We start from the raw sequence: 22,108 nt of genomic DNA, 5'->3' as shown, positions 1-22,108 counted from the left end.
AATATCTCAATAAATCAGTGGCTTGAAAAAACAAAGCTTCAAATTCTCATTAGTGCCATATATTCATCGGGAGTAGCCAGGAGGCTTCACTCTGTACTGTCCTCATTATAGGACACTGGATGGCAGGGCAGCTACCAACAGTGCCAGTCACCATGGCAGAAGGAAAGAAAGTTCTCTGGCTCGGAAATTACACATGACACTTTTAAGCAAATCTTGCTAGTGAGAACTAGAATCACAGCCTCACTCAGTTATAGCCATGAAGTTCAATTTTACCATGTGCCCAGATGACAGAGAGCTGGAAATATTTAGTGAACATAGCTAATGACTATCACAGTTGCCCAAATAATTGGCCTATTATGGTTTCATGTATCTTTGTTTTCCCTACCTGGCTGGACTGCGAAGTTAGAATCTATGACTTTAAAGGCTCCCAACAAATTCTTTTGATCCAGTACATGAAGAGGACAGCTTGATTAAAGTGTGATTTCAATAAAGTAATTATGTCCTTTTGGAACTTTTCTCCTAATACTATATTTTAAAGTTTAGTTTTGATACAATACTAAAGTTGCCAGAAATAGATAACAAAATTGTTCAGATAAACTGACAGCCCAGAAAGTAATCATCTGGCTACTAAATCCAGATATAATCATAAACTAGATAATCAAAACTGGACTGAATTCATTTTTCCACAGATGTTACAATCTATTAAAGAATTAAGCCTGGAGCTCTGACACTACAATATCGTCTCTCTTTACCTTCACTGCATTTGCTATTTAAAGCTTCCCATTAGGAACCATTCAGGCATTGTTGAAGAGAAACACTCACCCAAACTGAGTGTTCTCACTTTAAGATGACAGCCATAAATCCCAAATGTTTAGGACTCTCAAATCTTTATCTCCAGACCTCACTTCTTCCAGGAACTCTAGAATCATATATCTTGATATCTCTGCTTTGATGTCTTCTAAGTATTTTAAACATAAACTAGCCAAAACAGAACTTCATTTTTCTGCTCCACAAATCTACTGTTTTCTTAGTCTTTCTTGGGTCTGAAAACAGCACCACTCACCTAGTTTCTCAAGCTAAAAACATAGGGATCTTCCTGATTCACTTCTGCCCCTTATTCTTCTAAGTCAAACCTAGAAGCAAGTCCTGGCAACTTTACTGCTAAAACATACCCATGGTCTAAGAACACCTTGCTCTTGCTCCCGGATAGCCCGAGCCATGATTGACTTTTGCCTGGACTACTGTAAAACCTCCTAACCAATCTGTTTTCACTAACCCCCACCTCTACATCCAGTTTCCACATAGTGGTCATAACAGTCTTTAAAACAAACATCAAACCATGACCTTTCCCTCCTTAAAATCTGCCATTTTACTCTGAATAAAACAGAAAGAATATCCACCTCAAAGCCCTGAATGACCTGACTGAATCCATTTCACTGACCACACGGTTAGAGTACACCTCACTCCATCGCTTTCCCACTGCCCGGACCCGCTTTCTATTCCTTCAGCATGCCAGGTTTGGCTCACCTTCAGGCCTTTGCATTACTTATTTTCTCCCAGTCTTTGCAGGGATGTCTGATTATCTCTTGATTATTATCTGATGTATCCTGGTTTCTTTTTTGCTTATTTCACACCAGTAGAATGTAACGTTAACTGTTTTGTGCTGTGCCTTGTATCCTTTTGACTAGATTGGCACCTGGCTCATGCTAGGTAGTGAGCAAATAGGTATGGAAAGGTATTTATGATTTGAGTATGTACAAAGTACATGGTATCAGCCAGCAAGATAAAAACATTATATCACGTAACACTTCTAAGTTAATCTTTGGCCACTTTACAATTACTCTGGAATTCCAATGACAAAAATTATTAGATTATAAATTATCAAACATAATAATATATAAACTAAATGTTTTCATAGTATCATTTTATCACAAGTAATTAACTTGGAAAACCATTTGCATTCAAACCTAGACAGACACTAGAAGGAGAAAATAAAATGAACAAGAACAGAGTAGCAGTAGTAATTTATATTGAGCATTTACCACATGCCTAGCACATTATATCCATCACTTTATTTATTTTAATGAGTTGTGTATTACTAACCCCATTTTAGAAATTAGAATATTGAGGCTCAGAGTGATAAAGTATCTTGCCCAAAATCAAATAGCAACTATCAGAGTTAGGATATTAATCTATCTGGAACTCTTTACTCTATGGCATGACCTTAGAAGGCAGTTATGTCGTGAGTCCTGACTGAGAAGCAGCAGCAGCTGCTACCATCATAAAATCAGTGCTCTTTCTCTCTCTCTCTCAAAGAGCTGATGGCTGGTAGGCCTTTTAATAGAGAGAGAATCATAGTCAGGTGTGGTGTCTTCAGGTAACCATCATATTTTATTATACTCATTAACTTTATATTGTATTAAATTTTACATTTATGTTCAAGTGAAACTGGTTCTCCATCTAAGAATGTGTAACTTCATTTTTAATAGGCTTATTTAATAAGCAAAGTGATTTAAAAGATAATTAACTTATAGTGAAAGAGCTACCAAGAAGTGGCAAAAGTCAATGAGGTAGGTGGTGAAACTCAGATACAATGTAAATCCAAATGGTGGCCCATGCACGACTAAACTTTAGAAAATTCAGGATCATAGTACTTATCTTTTTAAGTAGCTTTTCCAAATAAATAATGGCATTGCAAGAGTGAATAGCAAGGGAACATCCCACATTAATAAGTGTGGTGTCCCATTATTCTCTGTATGAATTGCACCACATTTGAAATATAAGAGGACTCTGGGAACACGACTTAATGGAACAGTGGCAAATTATATACATTCAGTGAAAGGCAATCCCAACCAAGAGACTGCTCATGTAAAACCATATTATTTTGGGGGAATGAAAATAACCTTTGGCTCTTCTAGTGTGCAGAGGAGAAAACTCAGAGGATGTAATGGTCTCCAAATTAAATGGAGTGATATCTTAGTTGGGGTTGGGTTTTAATGGTAGGTCTTAATGTGAAAACCAAATTATCCTGAAAAATCCTTCATAAAATATTATACTACAGCATGGTATACCAATTTTAATTAACCCAGCACCATAGGGTATTCCTCCTATTTTGATAAATGTTTTTTTTTTGTGAAGCAGTTACCTTCTGTCTAGTAGTCAGTTTTATGAAAAAGATTTATCTTTAGGTGTGCTGCTCATATTATGGAAGGATAATGAGAAATCAGGGGATAAGAAGATATGTTTCCCACTTGACATCCACTTCTGGGCCTGATTGAGTAGAATGCCCAGAATTATTTAAATTGTGCTTTTTCCTGTCTCTTTCTTCCTCCACTTTTTATGGTGGGAGACAGGGATTGAGAGTATATGTTGAATGTGCATCAGTTATTTGCACTTAGAAGACAATTCCACTCTATATGAGTGACTTTAATGTAGACTATTTATCTGATATGAAACAGAAGGCAGAAAGTGAAAAGTGAAAAGTGAAAGTCGCTCATTCATGTCCAACTCTTTGTGACCCCATGGCCTATACAGTCCATGGAATTTTCCAGGCTGCAATGCAGGAGACCTAGCTTCAATCCCTGGGTTGGGAAGATCCCCTGCAGAAGGAAAAGGCTACCTGGCCTGGAGAATTCCATGGAATGTATAGTCCATAGGGTTGCAAAGAGTAGGACACAACTGAGCAACAGAAGGCAGAACTAGGGCTAATAGGTGGACGTGAGCATGTGAATAAACTTTCATTTAAAGCAGTAGGACTTCTGACACACAAATTATTGATATTTATGTAAAGAGTACATGGCCATATGTTTTGTGTTAGATAACATAAATTCAATTCTAATACTAACACAATAATTATCCAAAACAAGTGGGCCAAATAAAAAGAAAATAGTAGGAAGAAAAGAATTATCATCTGCTACTTTATCCACATTAGTGTTCCCTTCATTGCTTGAAATCCAATGGGAGTGTGATAAATAAATAAACTTAAGAATCTTAGACTAAACCAGTGATCTATGATATCTCCAAAATTCAGACTGAATGAGTCACTGGATTGGGTGTCTTATCATTATAAATTATTTGAAATAACAGAATTATAATACTTATATAACATTTAAATAAAAGTTCAAAGGACAGTAGAAAATTAAGTAAAAGAATATAAATGCCAAAACAAGATTTTTTAAAAAGTGAAAAATTAGGAAAAAAAGGAACAAGATTTTTTCTACGTTTCAGGTGGCTTTAATAAAAAGAAAATTAGGTTCACTGAAAAGACAAGGTACAATAGTATGACTGAAACATAATCCTGGAACATGTCAGTCAGCAGTTGATTACAAAGGCTAAATAAAATCCCTTCTGTTTTCCTATATGTAGCGTGTGTACATCGTATTTTAAAAGCTGTTACGTAGACATTCAGAGAAGGCAATGGCACCCCACTCCAGTACTCTTGCCTGGAAAATCCCATGGATGGAGAAGCCTGGTAGGCAGCAGTCCATGAGATTGCTAAGAGTCGGACACGACTGAGCGACTTCACTTTGACTTTTCACTTTCATGCATTGGAGGAGGAAATGTCAACCCACTCCAGTGTTCTTGCCTGGAGAATCCCAGGGATGGGGGAGCCTGGTGGGCTGCCGTCTGTGGGGTCGCACAGAGTTGGACACGACTGAAGTGACTTAGCAGCAGCAGCAGCAGCATGTAGACATTATCTTTTTAAATATATGGCTTAGGTGCCAGCTCCTTGAGAAAAAGGAATAATATGGTGCCTGGTTCTCAGTAAGCGTGGGCCTGAATTCTGAGATTATATATATATATATATATATATATATATACACACACACACACATAATATATTAGTGAACACTGCTGACCTGATAACCTTAAGATTAAAATTAGATGATTTTTTTTAAATGACAGCAAATTTAAATCATGAAAAATAATAATTAATAACAGATCTCCCAAGGAGGATTTGGCAGATATTCACACGACTCTAGATAACCAGAAAAATACACTTTAAAACTTTACATATCATCATACTGAGACTCGTTCCCCTCCCATTTTTTTCTTCCCTTTTTATTTCCTCTCCTTCTTCTTCTTATGTTTGTCTTCTTCCAAAAATCTTTCCTTTTGTTTTTTAAAACTTTCTTTCCTAAACTTTCAAAAATATAAGTTATAGGACTCTGAAAAGAATAGAAATTTGTGATGAGTTCAAGATTTCTCTTTTTTGACTAAGACTTCAGCTCCACAAAAGCAGGGACTTTGTTCTGTTCACTATTAAATCACTTAAGACAGTGCCTGGCAAACATTAGGCCTTCAAATATTTGCTGAATAATTCTCAGTTAGAAAAACTGTCTCCTCCAAACAGTCTTGTTTTAAATATGGGACTTCCTGCTGGTTCACTACCTGAAATTATCATTGTTTATAAAAGTCTAACAGAAAATGGTGGAAGATATTTCTATACTGTATATACTAGAGAGTATGTGCAGAGAGTTAAAAGAAAAGTGATACGAATATGGAATTCACAGAGAACAGCATATTAGAGAGAGGGGATAAAAATGATTATAAATTGTGCAAAACAGTTAACATGTACTGAGTGCTAATATTTGTGACAGGCACAGTGCTAAGAATTCTACATCCAATATCTCAATACCTCAAAATCGAGATCGGTACTATTATTCCCCCCCCCCTTTTTTTTTTTACTGATAAGGAAACCAAAGTGTATAAAGGTTGAGTGGGATATTCACAATCTGACAGGTAGTAAGTTGTGAAGCTATAACACAGACCCAGGCAGTTGGACTTCAGAATCCATACTCTAAATCACTATAATATGGTGTTTCACTACATATAAAGTAAATTAAGATAATTGTGTCTGGTTAAGTTCTGTGCTTTTTAGAGAGAAAAACTAAGGCAAAGAAATGTTGAATAATTTCATCAAGATCATAGTTTCTACTTGACTTGGTGTCATTAACAAAAGCATAACAATATATTCTCTTACTTCCTATATTAAATAAGCAATCAACAGCCCTCTCTGGCTACTTCTCTTCTTGTCTGTTTATTTTCAGAGGAAACCTCCTTCAAAGTTTTTCCCATATTCTGCATATCTAATTCTTACCTCATGCTACTCTAGTTAGTCATCTGTCTCAAAACGCCCCTGAGGGCCTAGCAGTGTCTCTGTCATTATTGATTTCTCAGCAGCATTTGAGAGTTGACCTTTCTTTTTGAAACATATTTTTTAGCTTTTATTAAATCATAATCACCTCATTTTCCTCCTATGTGATAGTCTTTCTTCCTCAGATCTTGTTCTCTCATAGGTGATGTGTGTGGAACCTAATCTCCACTCTTGAAACAAACATTCTCGTGTTCAATCCTGGGTATCCTTTATTCACAATTTTCTCTGTTCCCATGGCTTTAAATACTAGTTACAGTCAGTCTTCATTATTCATGAGTTCTGTATTTCTAAATTCACCTACTTGCTAAAATTTATTTCCAACCTTCAAATCAATAATTAAGTGTTTTCTCAGTCATTAGCAGACGTGCATATGAACAGAGCAGTGAAAAATTTGAGTCCCTGAAGTGCATGTACCCGGCTGAGGTGCAATGAGGTTAGCATCTTCCAGTTTTACTTCTCATACTTGTAAATAATTGTCCTTTTTGCAGTGTATTTAGTGCCTTTTATTTTTTGCATTTTTTATGCTTTTTATTGATGATTTTGCTTTTCAAAGTGGCTCTCAAATATAGAACTGACTTGCTACCTAATATTTACAATCACAAGAAGGCTATGATGGTCCTTGTAGGAAAAAATGTGTTTGCTAACTTTCATTCAAGCATGAGTTACAATCCTGTTGGCCCTGAGTTCAATGTTAATGAATCAACAATATGTATCAAATATGGTGTCTTTAAACAGAAACATATTTAAAACCCGATTAAGTATTGACTGGTTGATAAAAAACGTTATGACCAGAGGCTCCAGGAATCTAACCCCATGTTTCTCCTTGGGCCAATGATAGAGTCTTTGTTAATTCCATGTTCCCAGAAACTTGACAGAACATAACTACTATGAATGAGAACTGACTGTATATGCCTATGTTCCCCAAATCTTTGTTAAACAAATGAGTGAATCACACAATTAGTTCAAGAGGTAGGGCAAGGTCATTCAGAGCATGGTAATAAGTTTCAATTTTCCAGAGTGAAGCCATTGGAATAGTTTAGGCAAAGTATAGGAAGCAGGGAGAGATGGGGAAAAGTATAAAGATAAAATTTCTGTTTTCTGAAGTTCACTATGTGGAGAATGAATTAGAAGATGGAGAAGTGAAATGGGGAGACCAAGAATGAGCAATTGCAGTATTTAGGTGAACTATGATTGTGGTTTACCCTAGCTTAGTGGCAGTAGAAGCAAGCAACAAGAGACATTTTAAATGCAGAATGTATGAGATGAGCGGCTAGACTGGATGTGGGTGTGAGGAAGAGGGAGGAGTTCAGGATGATACTTAATTTCGGCTGTCATTACTGTGTACACGGTAGGAACATTTACCAAGAATAGGAAGACTCAACCACGTGAAATCTACTTTAATATCTCTTGTATCTCATTAGAGATCTGTTTATTACTTCATTTACTTGATGATTATAGAGTACCTACTACGCACCAGGTATCATGCTAGTTGTAGAGTTTTTTGGTAACGGATGATTTGCATTAAATCCCCAACTTTGGGGATTTTTGAACTCTACATGTAATATATTTTCTCATTTGCGGTCATTTATTTGTACGTCCATCCTGGGTTAACTGGAAAAAAGGTAATAATTTTTACTTTGTGTTATTTGTATTCAATTTAGTTAGGCATTCCAAATGTACCTGAACCTCTTATGTCACATGGCTTCATTATCATGCTGGATTGTAATTACTTACTGATCCATTTCTTCAACTATATCCTATCCTCTCACAGGGGGAGTACCTGGTCTGTCTTATTTGGTGCTATAGCCCCAGCACCAGGCATAGCACTCGGCACGTAGGGGTTCTCCATTACTATACTAAGGGTGAGATAAGATACAGAGGACTGTAGCCATAACTAATGATAATCTATAATGGCAAATTTTCTTTCCTAGGCTGGGTTTTTTTCCTCCTTTAGAAATTACTCATGCATGTTCCCAACAGTTTATATGAAGACTCCAAAAGCATACTTTAGACTGAAAGACAATGTTATTATTCAGTAAGAACATGGAGAATTTCATTTGTCTTACTCCCACATATAGCAGTTAAGAACAAATGAAATATTTTCTTTAATAGTTTCTGTGCTTTATATGTGCCATTTATTGCTTAACCAAAAAGAAACCACAATAAATAAAGAAGTATTATTTTCATGGTTTCTGGATATATAAGTCTGTTTGCCTTTATATCATTATCTCATAACTTCATTAGTTTGCCAAATTCATTTGTGAATACAATTCCTATTTTATCCCCTATAGTCTGGAAATTCCTACAAAATTTATGTATTTTTGGCCCTAGGCAAAACACTTTATAAAATCAAGATATATCCATAACAGATTGTGGCAGTGAAAAAGTTGATTTTTCTCTGTAGTCCATAAGTAGAATATATCTCCAAGTGAGAAAAATCCCATAATTTCAAACCGAAATGAAAATATATGTCCGAAAGGAATATTTCTCTGGGATTGAGGTTAACAAGAACACCAGCTACATCAAGGAAGGCTTTCAGAGGCTATATATATAGTACATACTCGAGAATGACAGCATTTTTCAAAATGTGATTTAGACATAGTTTACTGATTAAAATACTTTCCTATATGCTAAAAATTAAGTTAAAAACTGAATTAAAAAAGAAGTAAAATAATATAAAATTAATGTAGTGTATGTCTATATACTTGAGTGTATAAATATGCCAGCCTGACAAAAGAAACTTTTCCAGTTTTGGGAAGTCAATGCCCACGGCCACCAAGTTTTGTTTATCCAGCCTTTGTGGTAGGCTGATTTCTAAAGTAAGACAGATGACTTACTTTTATAAAGACAATGTTTAACAAATAGCTTTCAATAGCTGATGAGGCTTCCCAGTTCTTCCCTAGTAAAAGGATAGCAACCTCAAGTGTTACTCAATCCATCCCTTTCTTTTTTTTTAATCATGCTCATACCTACAATCATTATTTTTTCTTCAGATAATTTTTCTTGGCCCACTGTGATATCCTAGCTTCACTGCCAATTTGAAAACATTCCCTCCTTCAAATGCATGGTTTCCAGAAAAAATTGCCTAAAGTGCAGTTCATTTTGTGATCCTTTAGCTCAAAATGTTTAGCAAGTCATTGTTGCATTCATAAAAGAAATTCAAGTAAATCAGCTTAGCACTGGAGTCCCAAATTCTGTCGACGTTGCTAGTTTAATCTACATTCTATGCATCTCATAATATGGTCACTGGTCCCCAATCTTCCAGACTCTTTCTCCACACATTTAAACATTCTGTTCCTGATAGAGAGGAACCCGCTTACCAAAACTGAACAAAATCATGAAATAATGCTTATGAATAGTTATATATGTTTAATTTATTTAGATTTTTTGTTTATTCATTTCTTATACCTTGTTCTCATATTTGATGTTTTTACTGTTTGCCAAGATCTCAATTACTTGTGAGTTTCTCTTTTCTTATTTTGACATGGGTAGTTTATACTTTCACACAAGCTTAGAACATGAAACAGTCTTCAATTCTATTTTGATAAAACATTTTATTTAGTTTGTGTTTTAATACAAAAGAAATATCTATTTAACATCTAGTTACATATCACAGTAGATGATTTAAGTTATATAATTTCAGTTAAAACTTAAATTTTGAATATAGTATGCCAAATAAGAAAAAATAAATATATCTCTATTTCTTTCAATATTAAAGTATAAATTATGAACAAGGAGTCATTTCCTTTGATTAATAACCCCTTTGACCAGGTATAATGAATATTTACACTTTATTCTGTGTTGATAGAGTACTTAAAATGCCTGAAACAATAACTACTGTCAAGCTAAATTTAGAAAAATTTTATGGGAGAAAGTCTTTCAAGTGATAGAAACGTAATATATATGAAATATGTGATAAAGTCCCTCTACCTAAAACACAGGATTATAACAGCTCCCTATTAAAATTTTTTTAAAAACAGAAATCCAAGTCTGTCACTAATTTGAAATCTAAATGCATGTAATAGCCTGAGGGAATTGTAGTAAGGGTTGTTTCCAGAATGAGTTATAAACATGGAAATACTTTATTTAAACATCTATGTAATCTCCATTGAAACATATTATTTTGAAATTATGTTAAAAAAGAACTTAAAATACATGTTATAAGACTAAGCTTCTCACATATTTAATAATCATGCTGTAAAAGGCCACAACACTGTGGTTGATACTGTATATATTTTTTAAATATTAATATTTTGTCCTTTCTGTATAGTTAAAAAATGGCCATTTGGGCAACCTTTATCTTAAAGTGTAATTGCTGATTTTATTGGCAAACCTATAATAATGCATATGATCAATCTTTACTTAATTATTTTGAGTTGCAAACACAATTAATAAATCATCTTTGAAATGTACTGACCATAATCAGTATATTCTGGAACAAGTCCAGGGGGCCATTAATCAAATCACGCAGCAAGGAAAGTGAAAACCGCGGTCTGAACAGTTAGGTAAACACTCAGTGAAGCTAATAAAAACCTATCTCGTTTTAAAACCCCCACTGTATTTACTTTTGCAACTAAGATAAACATTATGATAAAATTAAAGTTGTGTAAAAAATGAGGTTTGCTAATGATGACTAAAGTAAACGTATAGCAATTGCACAAACATTTAATGTCCCTAACTTGACACTGAAGAAGTTTAAAGTTCAGTTACCGAAAATCTTCAAGAATTAGATATTTGAATCTGATGAATTATATTATCCATAAAAATTAAATACACACATGCACACACAAATCAAATATACTGAAGTTTAAACTAGAAAAAAAAGCACACAATAAATTTTTAGGTATTTTCTTAAGAATCAAGGCAGAAACATGAAAACAGGTTTTTTAAAAATTAATTAATTTATTTAATTGGAGCATAATTATTTTACATATTCTTTTTGAAAGAAAAGGCTGGTCAACCACCATATTCTAGATTGGCAGATATAAATAAATAAATTGTTAAAATGAGTAAATTTTTGAATGAGTTAGAAATTATATATATATAAAACATAAATCCTTCTTTCTACCCTTACTCCCTCTCTCCCTTCCCCCACATTTCTTTTTTTCTTCTTTCCTCCCTTCCTCTCTTCCCTCTACTCTCTTTCTGTCTTCCCATTTGCTTCTAAAACCTGGTCTTCTACTTTGGTTATTGTCCTTTAATATTATCTTATTGACTGCTAAGTGGGCAGAAAGATTTGTTGAGTTAACATATAGAAGGTTATTGGAGATCCTCATTTCCATAAGAATTATGAGGAAAGGAAACACTAAAGGTTTAAAAACTCCATAAATACAGTTTACTTTCCAGGAACAGATTTCCAAGATTTAGCCTAAAGCCTGGGGAAAACAGTGCTTTAAAAATAACAATGCATCATATTCCTAGAGCTTACTACTTAGATAGTGCTACATACATGGGATCTCATCTAACCCTCATATCCATGTTGAAAGGCAGGCAGGAGGTATTACCAAACCACTCTTTATACTCACAGATGCAGTCCTATCTCTACTGTGTACTGCAGAAATTTTGAACAAGCAGTCGAAAGTCACTGCATCTCATATTTACTGGCCTTTTAAAATCGGATCAGATCAGTTGCTCAGTCGTGTCCGACTCTGGGACCCCATGAATCGCAGCACGCCAGGCCTCCCTGTCCATCACCAACTCCCAGAGTTCACTGAGACTCATGTCCATTGAGTCAGTGATGCCATCCAGCCATCTCATCCTCTGTCATCCCTTCTCCTCTTGCCCCCAATCCCTCCCAGCATCAGAGTCTTTTCCAATAAGTCAACTCTTCACATGAGGTGGCCAAAGTACTGGAGTTTCAGCTTTAGCATCATTCCTTCCAAAGAAATCCCAGGGCTGATCTCCTTCAGAATGGACTAGTTGGATCTCCTTGCAGTCCAAGGGACTCTCAAGAGTCTTTTCCAGCACCACAGTTGCAAAACATCAATTCTTCGGCGCTCAGCCTTCTTCACAGTCCAACTCTCACATCCATACATGACCACAGGAAAAACCATAGCCTTGATTAGACGAACCTTTGTTGGCAAAGTAATGTCTCTGCTTTTGAATATGCTATCTAGGTTGGTCATAACTTTCCTTCCCTTTTAAAATACAGGGCCCTAATTCATTGAGTTGTTGTAAGAATTAAAGAAATTAAAGGAATTTAAGTGCTTAACACAACTTTTGGCACACAGTATTCAAACTAAATATCAGTTATTATTTATCCAGTATAATAAAGTAGCTAAAAAGTATGGTCTTTGGAATAGATGATCCTACATTCAAAATCACAGATGCAGCTTTGTCTTCAGGCAAGTTATCTAATATCTCTAGGTCCAATCTTCCATCTATAAAATGAGCATAGTTTAGTGAAACATATAAAAGGAATATAAAGGGTTTACCACAATGTCTATATCATAAGTATTCAATGAATGTTAAATATTATCATTATTATGGAGAGATGGATTTGCCTAATAACTCATATAAATACAAAAATGTCATTAATATTAATTAAAAGGCAAATGATACTCTTGGTAACATAAAAGTAACATTTTTTAATGAAGCAGTAGGGGACAAAGACCTCCACTGAAAATAAGCTGAGATTATAGATAGATAATAAACAAAAGATGAAATGCCAATAATCAGTAAATATCATAGAAAAAAGACATCTCTAAAGGTTAAGCAATGGTAAACCACTCCAATATTCTTGCTTCAAGAACCCCACGAACAGCATGAAAAGGCAAAAGGATACGACATTGGATGATGAGCCCCGCCCTCCCCCCATGTCAGTGGGTGTCCAATATGCTACTGGGGAACAGCAGAGAAATAACTCCAGAAAGAATGAAGAGGCTGGGCCAAAGCAGAAACAGCACTATGCTGTGGATATGTCAGGTGGAGAAAGTAAAGTCCAATGTGTAAGGAACAATATTGCATAGAATGTTAGGTCCATGAATCAAGGTAAACTGGATGTGGTCAAATTTAATTAATGAACAAGAATTTAATTAATGGGCAAATTTATTTCAAATCACCATTACATCTACTTCTGTGGGCAAGAATCCCTTAGAAGAAATGGAGTAGCCCTCATAGTCAACAAAAAGTCCAAAATGTAGTACTTGTGTACAGTCTCAAAAATTACAGAATGATCTTGGTTTGATCCCAATGCAAACCATTCAACATCACAGTAATCCAAGTCTATGACCCAACTACTAATGCTGAAGAAGCTGAAGTTGAACGGTTCTGTGAAGACCTATAAGAACTTCTAGAACTAACACCAAAAAAGATGTCCCTTTCATCATAGGGGATTGGAATGCAAAAGCAGGACGTCAAGAGAGAAGTTCGCCCTCAGAGTATAAAATGAGAACTTTGGTTCAGAGCCAGGAAAGCCTGATGTGTATAGTTATTTCTCTAAACAAAAGTGCATGGATTGTACAATTTCATCCAAGATGATGCTGTTAGCTTCTAGTTTAAAAGGCAAGAACAGAGCTTCTTTGAGTAGAAGAAGACTGTATCCTATATAAAGTGTATCAGTGGTGGCAATGCACACCACATTCCACTCCAAAGAAGTGAGGAAATACCTGCTAAGATGTGCTGCATCATTTCCTGCTCTGTGTAGCCACATGGACTATGATAACATGGTGCAACCATGGATAATTAAATCATGAACTTAACCTAGGGGTGTGCATGTATTTGCCATGAATGTGCACACACACACGTGATTTACAACCCACCAATCACCTAAAATATTGCAGCTACACAACTACTAAATGGGACTGCTGAAAGGCTGATTCAGAACACACAGTTAAAACTTCTTCCTTATAGTTCAAGAAGCAACATCTGTGAAAAGTTACAAATTACCAATATGTTTAAGGTTGTTTGGAAGAATGTTTTCGAATTCTGTGTTTTCAGAAGACATCCATCACAAAGAAGACAAAATCACGCCTGAGATATGTGAACATATATATTTTTACTTGCTATCTATCATACAGGAATAAAGAGAATATAAAATTATCTAAAGACTATACAAGTATTCTTTTGTACTTTTGGCCCAAACTATTTTAATGGTTTTATCTTGCAGTTGAGAATGTTCAACTCCTTCCTTTGCTGCTGCTGCTGCTGCTAAGTCACTTCAGTCGTGTCCGACTCTGTGCGACCACAGAGACGGCAGCCCACCAGACTCCCCCGTCCCTGGGATTCTCCAGGCAAGAACACTGGAGTGGGTTGCCATTTCCTTCTCCAATGCATGAAAGTGAAAAGTAAAAGTGAAGTCGCTCAGTCGTGTCCGACTCTTGTCGACCCCATGGACTGCAGCCCACCAGGCTCCTCTGTCCATGGGATTTGCCAGGCAAGAGTACTGGAGTGGGATGCCATCGCCTTCTCCGACTCCTTCCTTTAGAGGTGTACAAATTTGTTCCAACCACTACAATTCTCTTAGAAAATGACCCTGCTGCTCCTAGATGATCAAACAGCTGGACAAGTAGTAGATTTATGGGAAGATCGGGAGGTGGGGAAAAAGGTCCAATATACAAACTAAAATTTCATTCTTGAGATAAATTTAATGCCTAAAACTCTAATTAAGGTTGGAAATTTCTTATATATTTAAAATCACTGATGTTTGAGAATTTTCAGAGTTTATATCCCAAACTATGGCTCAAAATAATGCTATCCCTTGGACTGTCACTAAGCCCTTTTTGGGAGAGAGGGAGGTGGACTGCATGAGGGTGCTATGCATCAAGTACTTTTGAACAATGATTAAACAAGTCAAATGAATAATTTACTATGGATTTTTTAGATCCTTTAATATATAAATCTTCATTAATATATAAACTATAAAGTTTTAGAGGTTGGAGCATAATGGAGCATGGGAGCTATATCAGTTCAGTTCAGTCACTTGGTTGTGTCCGACTCTCTGAAACCCCATGACCTGCAAGCATGCCACGCTTCCCTGTCCATCACCAACTTCTGGAGCTTGCTCAGACTCATGTCTATCGAGTCAGTGATGCCATCCAACCATCTCATCCTCTGTCGTCCCCTTCTTCTCCCACCTTCAATCTTTCCCAGAATCAGGGCCTTTTCCAGTGAGTCAGTTCTTCGCATCAGGTGGCCACAGTATTGGAGCTGAAACTTCAGCATCAGTTCTTCCAATGAATATTCAGGACTGATTTCCTTCAGGATTGACTGGTTGGATCTCCTTGCAGTCCAAGAAAATCAGAAGCATCTTCTCCAATACCATAGTTCAAAAGCATCAATTCTTCGGCGCTCAGCTTTCTTTATAGTCCAACTCTCACATCCACACATGACTACTGGAAAAACCACAGCTTTGACTAGACAGACCTTTGTTGGCAAAGGTTAGGGTTTTTAATATGCTGTCTAGGTTGGTCATAGCTTTTCTTCCAAGGAGCAAGCGTCTTTAAATTTCATGGCTGCAATCACCATCTGCAGTGATTTTGGAGCCCCCCAAAATAAAGTCTCTCACTGTTTCCATTGTTTCCTTATCTATTTGCCATGAAGTGATGGGACCAGATGCCATGATCTTAGTTTTCTGAATGTTAAGTCTTAAGCCAACTTTTTCACTCTCCTCTTTCACTTTCATCAAGAGTCTCTTTATTTCTTCTTTGGTTTCTGCCATAAGGGTGGTGTCATCTGCGTATCTGAGGTTATTGATATATCCCCCGGCAATCTTGAATCCAGCTTGTGCTTCATCCAGCCCGGCATTTCGTATGATGTTCTGCATATAAGTTAAACAAACAGGGTGACAATATACAGCCTTGACGTATTCCTTTCCCAATTTAGAACCAGTCTGTTGTTCCACATCTGGTTCTAACTGTTGCTTCTTGACCTGCATACAGATTTCTCAGGAGGCAGAGAAGGTGGTCTGGTATTCCCATATCTGGAAGAATTTTCCAAGTTTGTTGTGATACGGTGTGCAGCAATTTTTAAACTTATTTGAATATGAAACCCTTTGTGCCTGGTGGGCTACAGTCCATGGGGTCACAAAGAGTCAGACACGACTGAGTGACTTCACTTTCACTTTCACTTATATAATTGTATAGAATGAAGTCTGTAAATGATATCATAAAGAATAACTTCTGTACTCAATATCATTTAACTTCAATAAACATCTGACTTTCTTTCCTCACTTATCCAAATCTCAGAGCGAGAGGCATTTTGTTCTTACCTATATATTTAGCAGCTCTTTTGACCACAGAAGCTAATGCTTTTTTCTAGTCAAGGGTCATTTAAGGAAGAGCTCAAAGTTAAGTTAGAGTTGCTTGAGATTTGCAATAATCCTTGTTCCTGCTCTATTAAGAACTTCATATCTAGGTTCTGGTAACTAGGTCTGTATGGTGTAGCCTGGTGTTTGACTCCTTGTCTTGGTCTCTAGCACAAACTTATTTGGCTGTAACTTGGGTTTGGCTCTTTTCTTAGCCACCTCTCCCAGGATCTGGAGCCCTGACTCTGAGACAAAGTTTTCATTTATAGGTCTCTTGTTCAGATACTAATTTCAGTATCTCTTAAAAGTAGCTTGTTTTTGATATAGAGAATCTATAGAGATAAGAAACAGAGCAGCTATTAGAAGGTAAAGCATAATTTCTAGGTGGGAAGAAATGGGCTGAAATAGTTGAAGAAGTTACAGACATTAAAGTGTTGATTAAATCATTTCGGCTGAGCATTTTGTTAGTTGGCTAATTTTGTTAACTGCTTATTTCAGTAAGACTGGGACACTGACTCAATTTAGACAAACAAGTGAATAACGACTGGGTCATTCATTTTGTTAAAATAACACAACTATTCCACCTAGTCACAGCGATTTCATGTCATACCAACACAATGGCATTAGTAGACTTTTATTATATTAGATTTTTCAGGATGTTGAAAAAATAAGAGCTCCTAAATTTAGAAAAACCTGAAATTAAAATTCTTTCTGTTATTACATGAAAAAGCATTAATAATTTAAGCTAAATGAATATAGTGTTAATTTACATACATACTGTGCCATTGTATATTTATAGAAAATAATTTTGCCATGTTTTTATTTATACTCAGAATTTTATCTAATGATATTAATACAGTATGTATAAGGATGAAAATAATTTCACAGTCTCTATAGTCTTTGCTAGCTGGTTCATTTTGTTTAATATGTAAAATTAAAAGGACATACCAAACAACTCTACAAATCATAATTTCAAGTGATGCAAGAGAGTAAATAGCAAGGAGTGTACAGCAGATGGTTATACTGAATAATAACTCTTAGTGTTGATGCTATTCGATAGAACAGGATGAGGGTTCCCCAAGTAAAATCATATTGACTGGATTAGTCACACTCGAATTTTTAATGAATATTTATCAATATATACCAGACTCAAGGATTTCAGAGTCTTATTAAAAACAGGAAATCATCAAAAGATCTAAAAATATTCCTGAAAAAAAAACCTGCATATTTACCAAAGGGAAAAAAAAAAAGGCAAAATGTCAGTACAATTCTGCACCTCAGGACTGCTAACACATGCCAAATTAAACTATTATCCCTGTGAGTACTCTACATAAGTTTCAGTATGTTTTCAATTTTCTAGTTTCCTGTGTTTCAGAAGAATGAGTTTTATTATTGGGAATCCAAAACTGTACAACATTTAGCAGTTTGAAAGCAGAGCTAAAAAATGAAAACGAAATGAAGTATAATAGCTTTATATAAGTTTAAATGACTATATGTGAGAAGACACTGTAACGAATGAAATATCAGAGATATCTAGTGAATCTAATATTTCAATAACTCAAAAAGCAAAAAGCAAGGGAACCCAAGAAGAAAAGTCCTCTGTGATGTGCAAAACAGAAATGCTATCATATACATGAGAAAAAGCTTAATTTTTAAGAAGGTTCCACAGCCCAGCTTGGGCTGGCCTCTGAGGAGCCTCCGCCTCACTGTACTCCCTCCGTTCTGTGCCACCTCCATTCCCACAACCTTCACACAGTCCCCCTTATGTACATGCTCACAGGCTGCTTTCTCTGCCTAAATCTCTGCTCTCTACTCCACTACTGTATTCCTCATATCTATGAATAATGTTTGTTTTCTCTCACGTAGACTAAGCTTTATGACATCAGGGGCTGTATCTAGTTTGCTCAGTATGTAAACATAAAAGAAAGATACACAAATGGATGAATCAATGAGTGTGGGCAAGTCATAGTCAAAATTATTTATTCTCAACAAAAAACTGTATCTACTATGCATTTCCTTAGACGATGTGAAATCATGTGGAAGTCATACAATGAATGCAAAATCTACTGAGAGGCTACTGCAGGAGATATAGAGGAAATATCATTGCGACCGTCTGACAATAAATGTTTGAAATCCAGCAGATGCTTAAAATTGAAAGCAAGTAATGAAGTCAGGCTTCCCAGCTAAGTTTAGTCAGATATAAGGGTTCATTATGCCATGGTAATGCGACCATAAACACAAAACCCAATGATAAATAGACAAACAAAACAATACAACTACTAACTGTACAATGGATACTTTTATCAAGAAATTTGAAACCTCTCTCCTGTCAGGCTCAGTTTCCTCAAGGTATAGACTGTGCCTGTCTTGGCATCCTCTTTGTCCATATCAGAATTCTAAACTTCATGCTCTCAGGGTACCTTTACACTTTCAAAAGTTCTTGAGAACTTCAACAATATTTATTCATGTAGACTCTATTTGCCGTATTCAAAATAAAAACTGAGAAAAATTTAAACTACATAAGAAATAATTTAAAAATAATAAACCCAGTACATGTAATAACATATTCTTCATAAAAATCATTACATTTCCCAAACAAAAATTTTGTGAGGGCAATGTTTCGCAAATCTGTTTGATGCAGACTTTTTGCCTCAATGAAATGTTCGTTATCCTAACATCTCAACTCATGACAACCAATTTGGGATGTTTACTGAAGGAGGACAGTCTGAACCAAAAAGTGAAAAACAGCACAAATTCAGTGTATAATTCCAAAATCTAAGAGAAATAAGTAGATGACTACAAAGAGACATTTTACTTGAAAAAATATCAAGAAGAATGAAATCAAGTGGCTAAGTAGAATGTTCTATGAGTCTCTTCAAAGCAGTACATTAGATCAAAATACTTTAGTGAACCCAAGCTGGATTTTAATATTTTTTAGTACCCTACATGCCATTTCTCCTAGAGAAGGGCATGCCAACCCACTTCAGTATTTTCGCCTGGAGAATCCCCTTGGACAAAGGAGCCTGGCAGGCTGTAGTCCATGGGGTTGCCAAGAGTCAGACATGACTGAATGACTAAGCATGCCACTTCTAATTAATCCATAGAAACCACAAGAAAAAAATTTGCTATATTTTTTAGCAAATCTGCTCTAAATATTAATAGGAATTAACTAAATACCAGGGAAAATGTATTGATCCAAACACTTTACAATCTCCAAAATCATTATTTTTGTTCTAAAAAATAGCCTGAAGTAAGTTCAGAAATAAAAAGATAATTTGAAGACTATGTAGATTCTTTTAATGTCACCTCACTACTTAGCAAAGAATAAGATGACTTACTTTTCCTTTTCTTGAAGCTGTTGCTCCTGAGAGGCCACTTTAGGTTCTGTCCCCAGATTTTTTTGCATCCGTTGCCTCCTCTTTCTACTTGGTGCAATATCAGGGATATCAGGACTTGAAATAATGGAATCATCTCTTCTTACAGTAGCTAAAATAAAATCACATAAAAATTATGTATATTTTTTGAGTACAGTATTAATTTGCAGCTTTAGTACTTATATAAAGTGACACAATTAAAATAGAGCAAAACTATTTTTATAAATTTATTAGATTTCTTATCTTTGACAAAGAACATACAAATAGGGAAAAGACAGTCTCTTCAATAAGTGGTACTGGGAGAACTGGACAGCTACATGTAAAGAATGAAATTAGAACACTTCCGAACACCATACACAAAGATAAATTCAAAATAGATTAAAAACCTAAATGTAAGACCAGAAACTATAAAACTCTTAAAGGAATACACAGGCAGAACCACTCTCTGAAATAAATCATAGTGAGATCCTCTATGACACACCTCTTAGAGTAATGGAAATAAAAACAAAAATAAACAAGTGGGACCTAATTAAATTTAAAAGCTTTTGCATAGCAAAGGAAACTATAAACAAGGTGAAAAGACACCCCTTGGAATGGAAGAAAATAACAGCAAATGAAACAACTGACAAAGGATTAACTTACAAAATATACAAGCAGCTCAAACAACTCAATACCAGGAAAACAAACAACCCAATCAAAGAGTGGGCAAAAGACCTAAACAGAAATTTCTCCAAAGAAGACAAACAGATGGCTAACAAACACATGAAAAGATGCTGGAAAGATGTTCAACACTGCTCATTATTACAGAAATGAAAATGAAAACTAGAATGAGATATCACCTCACCCTGGTCAGAATGGCCATTATCCAAAAAATCTACAAACAATAAATGCTAAGGAGGGTGTGGGGAAAAAGGAAACTTCTTGTACTGTTGGTGGGAATGTAAATTGATACAGCCACTATGGAAGACAATATGGGAATCCCTTAAAAAACTAGGAATAAAACTACCATATGACCCAGCAATCCCACTACTAGGCATATACCCTGAGGAAACTAAAACTGAAGAAGACACATGTACCCTAATGTTCACTTCAGCACTATTTACAATAGCTAGGACATGGAAGCAACCTAGATGCCTATCAAGAGAGGAATGGTTAAAGAAGCTTTGGTACATGTATACAATGGAATATTACTCGGTCATAAAAAGGAACACATTTGAGTCAGTTGTAACAGGGTGAATGAACCTAGAACCTATTATACACAGTGAAGTAAAAGTCAGAAAGATAAAAATAAGCATCATATATTAACACATATATATGGAATCTAGAAAGATGTTACTGATGAACCTATTTGCAGGGTAGCAATGGAGACATAGACATAGAGAACAGGCTTATGGACACAGGTGGGGAGAGGAAGGACAGGGTGGGATGAATGGAGAGAGTAACACGGAAACAGATACACTATCATATGTAACACAGAGAGCCAATGGGAATTTTCTGTATGACTCAGGTAACTCAGATCGGAGCTCTGTAACAACCTAGAGGAGTGGGATGTGGTGGGAGGCAGAAGGGAGGTTAAAGAGGGAGGGAACACAGGTATACCTATGGCTGATTCATGTTGAGGTATAGCGGAAACCAACACAATATTGTAAAGCAATCATTCTTCAATTAAAAATAAATAAAAAAGATTATTCAATTTGATGAAATGAGTAGTTAGTATGTAATATTTCAATACCAATATAAAACCTAAAATATATTGTATATATGGAACAACTTGATCAAAATGGTCTTTGCCTATCTTGAACAACAACTTCTGAAATGCATAAATAAAAGTGAATTAGAGGCACATCTAAAGAGGTTGGGGGGAGATACTGCTACAGGGATAATGAATCAAACTGATAGGAAAACAACAATTATCAGCAGGAATGGAGACTTCCATTAGTGATCTAGAGATAATTTTCATAAACTTCTCAGCCAACTGTAGGGAATAAATACAAGAAAAATGGAAGAGAGTACTAGCATATTGCTAATGCGGCTAACCCACTAAATTACCCTAAAAAATATTTGATATACATGAAATAGAAGCAACAAAAGACATATGCTTGATTTATATTCCTTTTTTTTCTATTAACAACTTAATTGCAAAGAGCTTAAGGGGAATTCAAAATATTCTTTCACTCAATACATAGTATATTCTGCTATCACACATTTTTCTGTAAAATAAAAGAGCTCCTTTGTTATTGGTAAATAATGAACAATATCAACATAATTTGGACTTTGGATTGTCCTGTTGGTTCATATGATTTTTTTTCCCAGCTTGTTAATGTTTTAAAGTGA

At 35.5% G+C, this 22,108-nt stretch overlaps 1 protein-coding gene across 7 annotated transcripts in view; it reads right to left on the bottom strand.

Moving 5' to 3' along the window:
- The window catches only part of XRCC4 (X-ray repair cross complementing 4), a 381,115-nt gene that overhangs the window by 172,839 nt on the left and 186,168 nt on the right, over positions 1 to 22,108 (bottom strand). For 4 of the 7 annotated variants that reach the window (NM_001081615.2, XM_010807593.4, XM_024994578.2 and 1 more), the window contains exon 7: positions 19,739 to 19,886. In NM_001081615.2, the coding sequence (NP_001075084.1) occupies positions 19,739 to 19,886 (148 nt within the window). The other 3 variants (XM_059888371.1, XM_059888370.1, XM_010807594.4) reach the window with 2 other exon arrangements.

The sequence above is a fragment of the Bos taurus genome, chromosome 7, assembly GCF_002263795.3.
Source record: "Bos taurus isolate L1 Dominette 01449 registration number 42190680 breed Hereford chromosome 7, ARS-UCD2.0, whole genome shotgun sequence".
Lineage (NCBI taxonomy): Eukaryota > Metazoa > Chordata > Mammalia > Artiodactyla > Bovidae > Bos > Bos taurus.
This window is presented reverse-complemented; position numbering and strand designations above follow the sequence as displayed.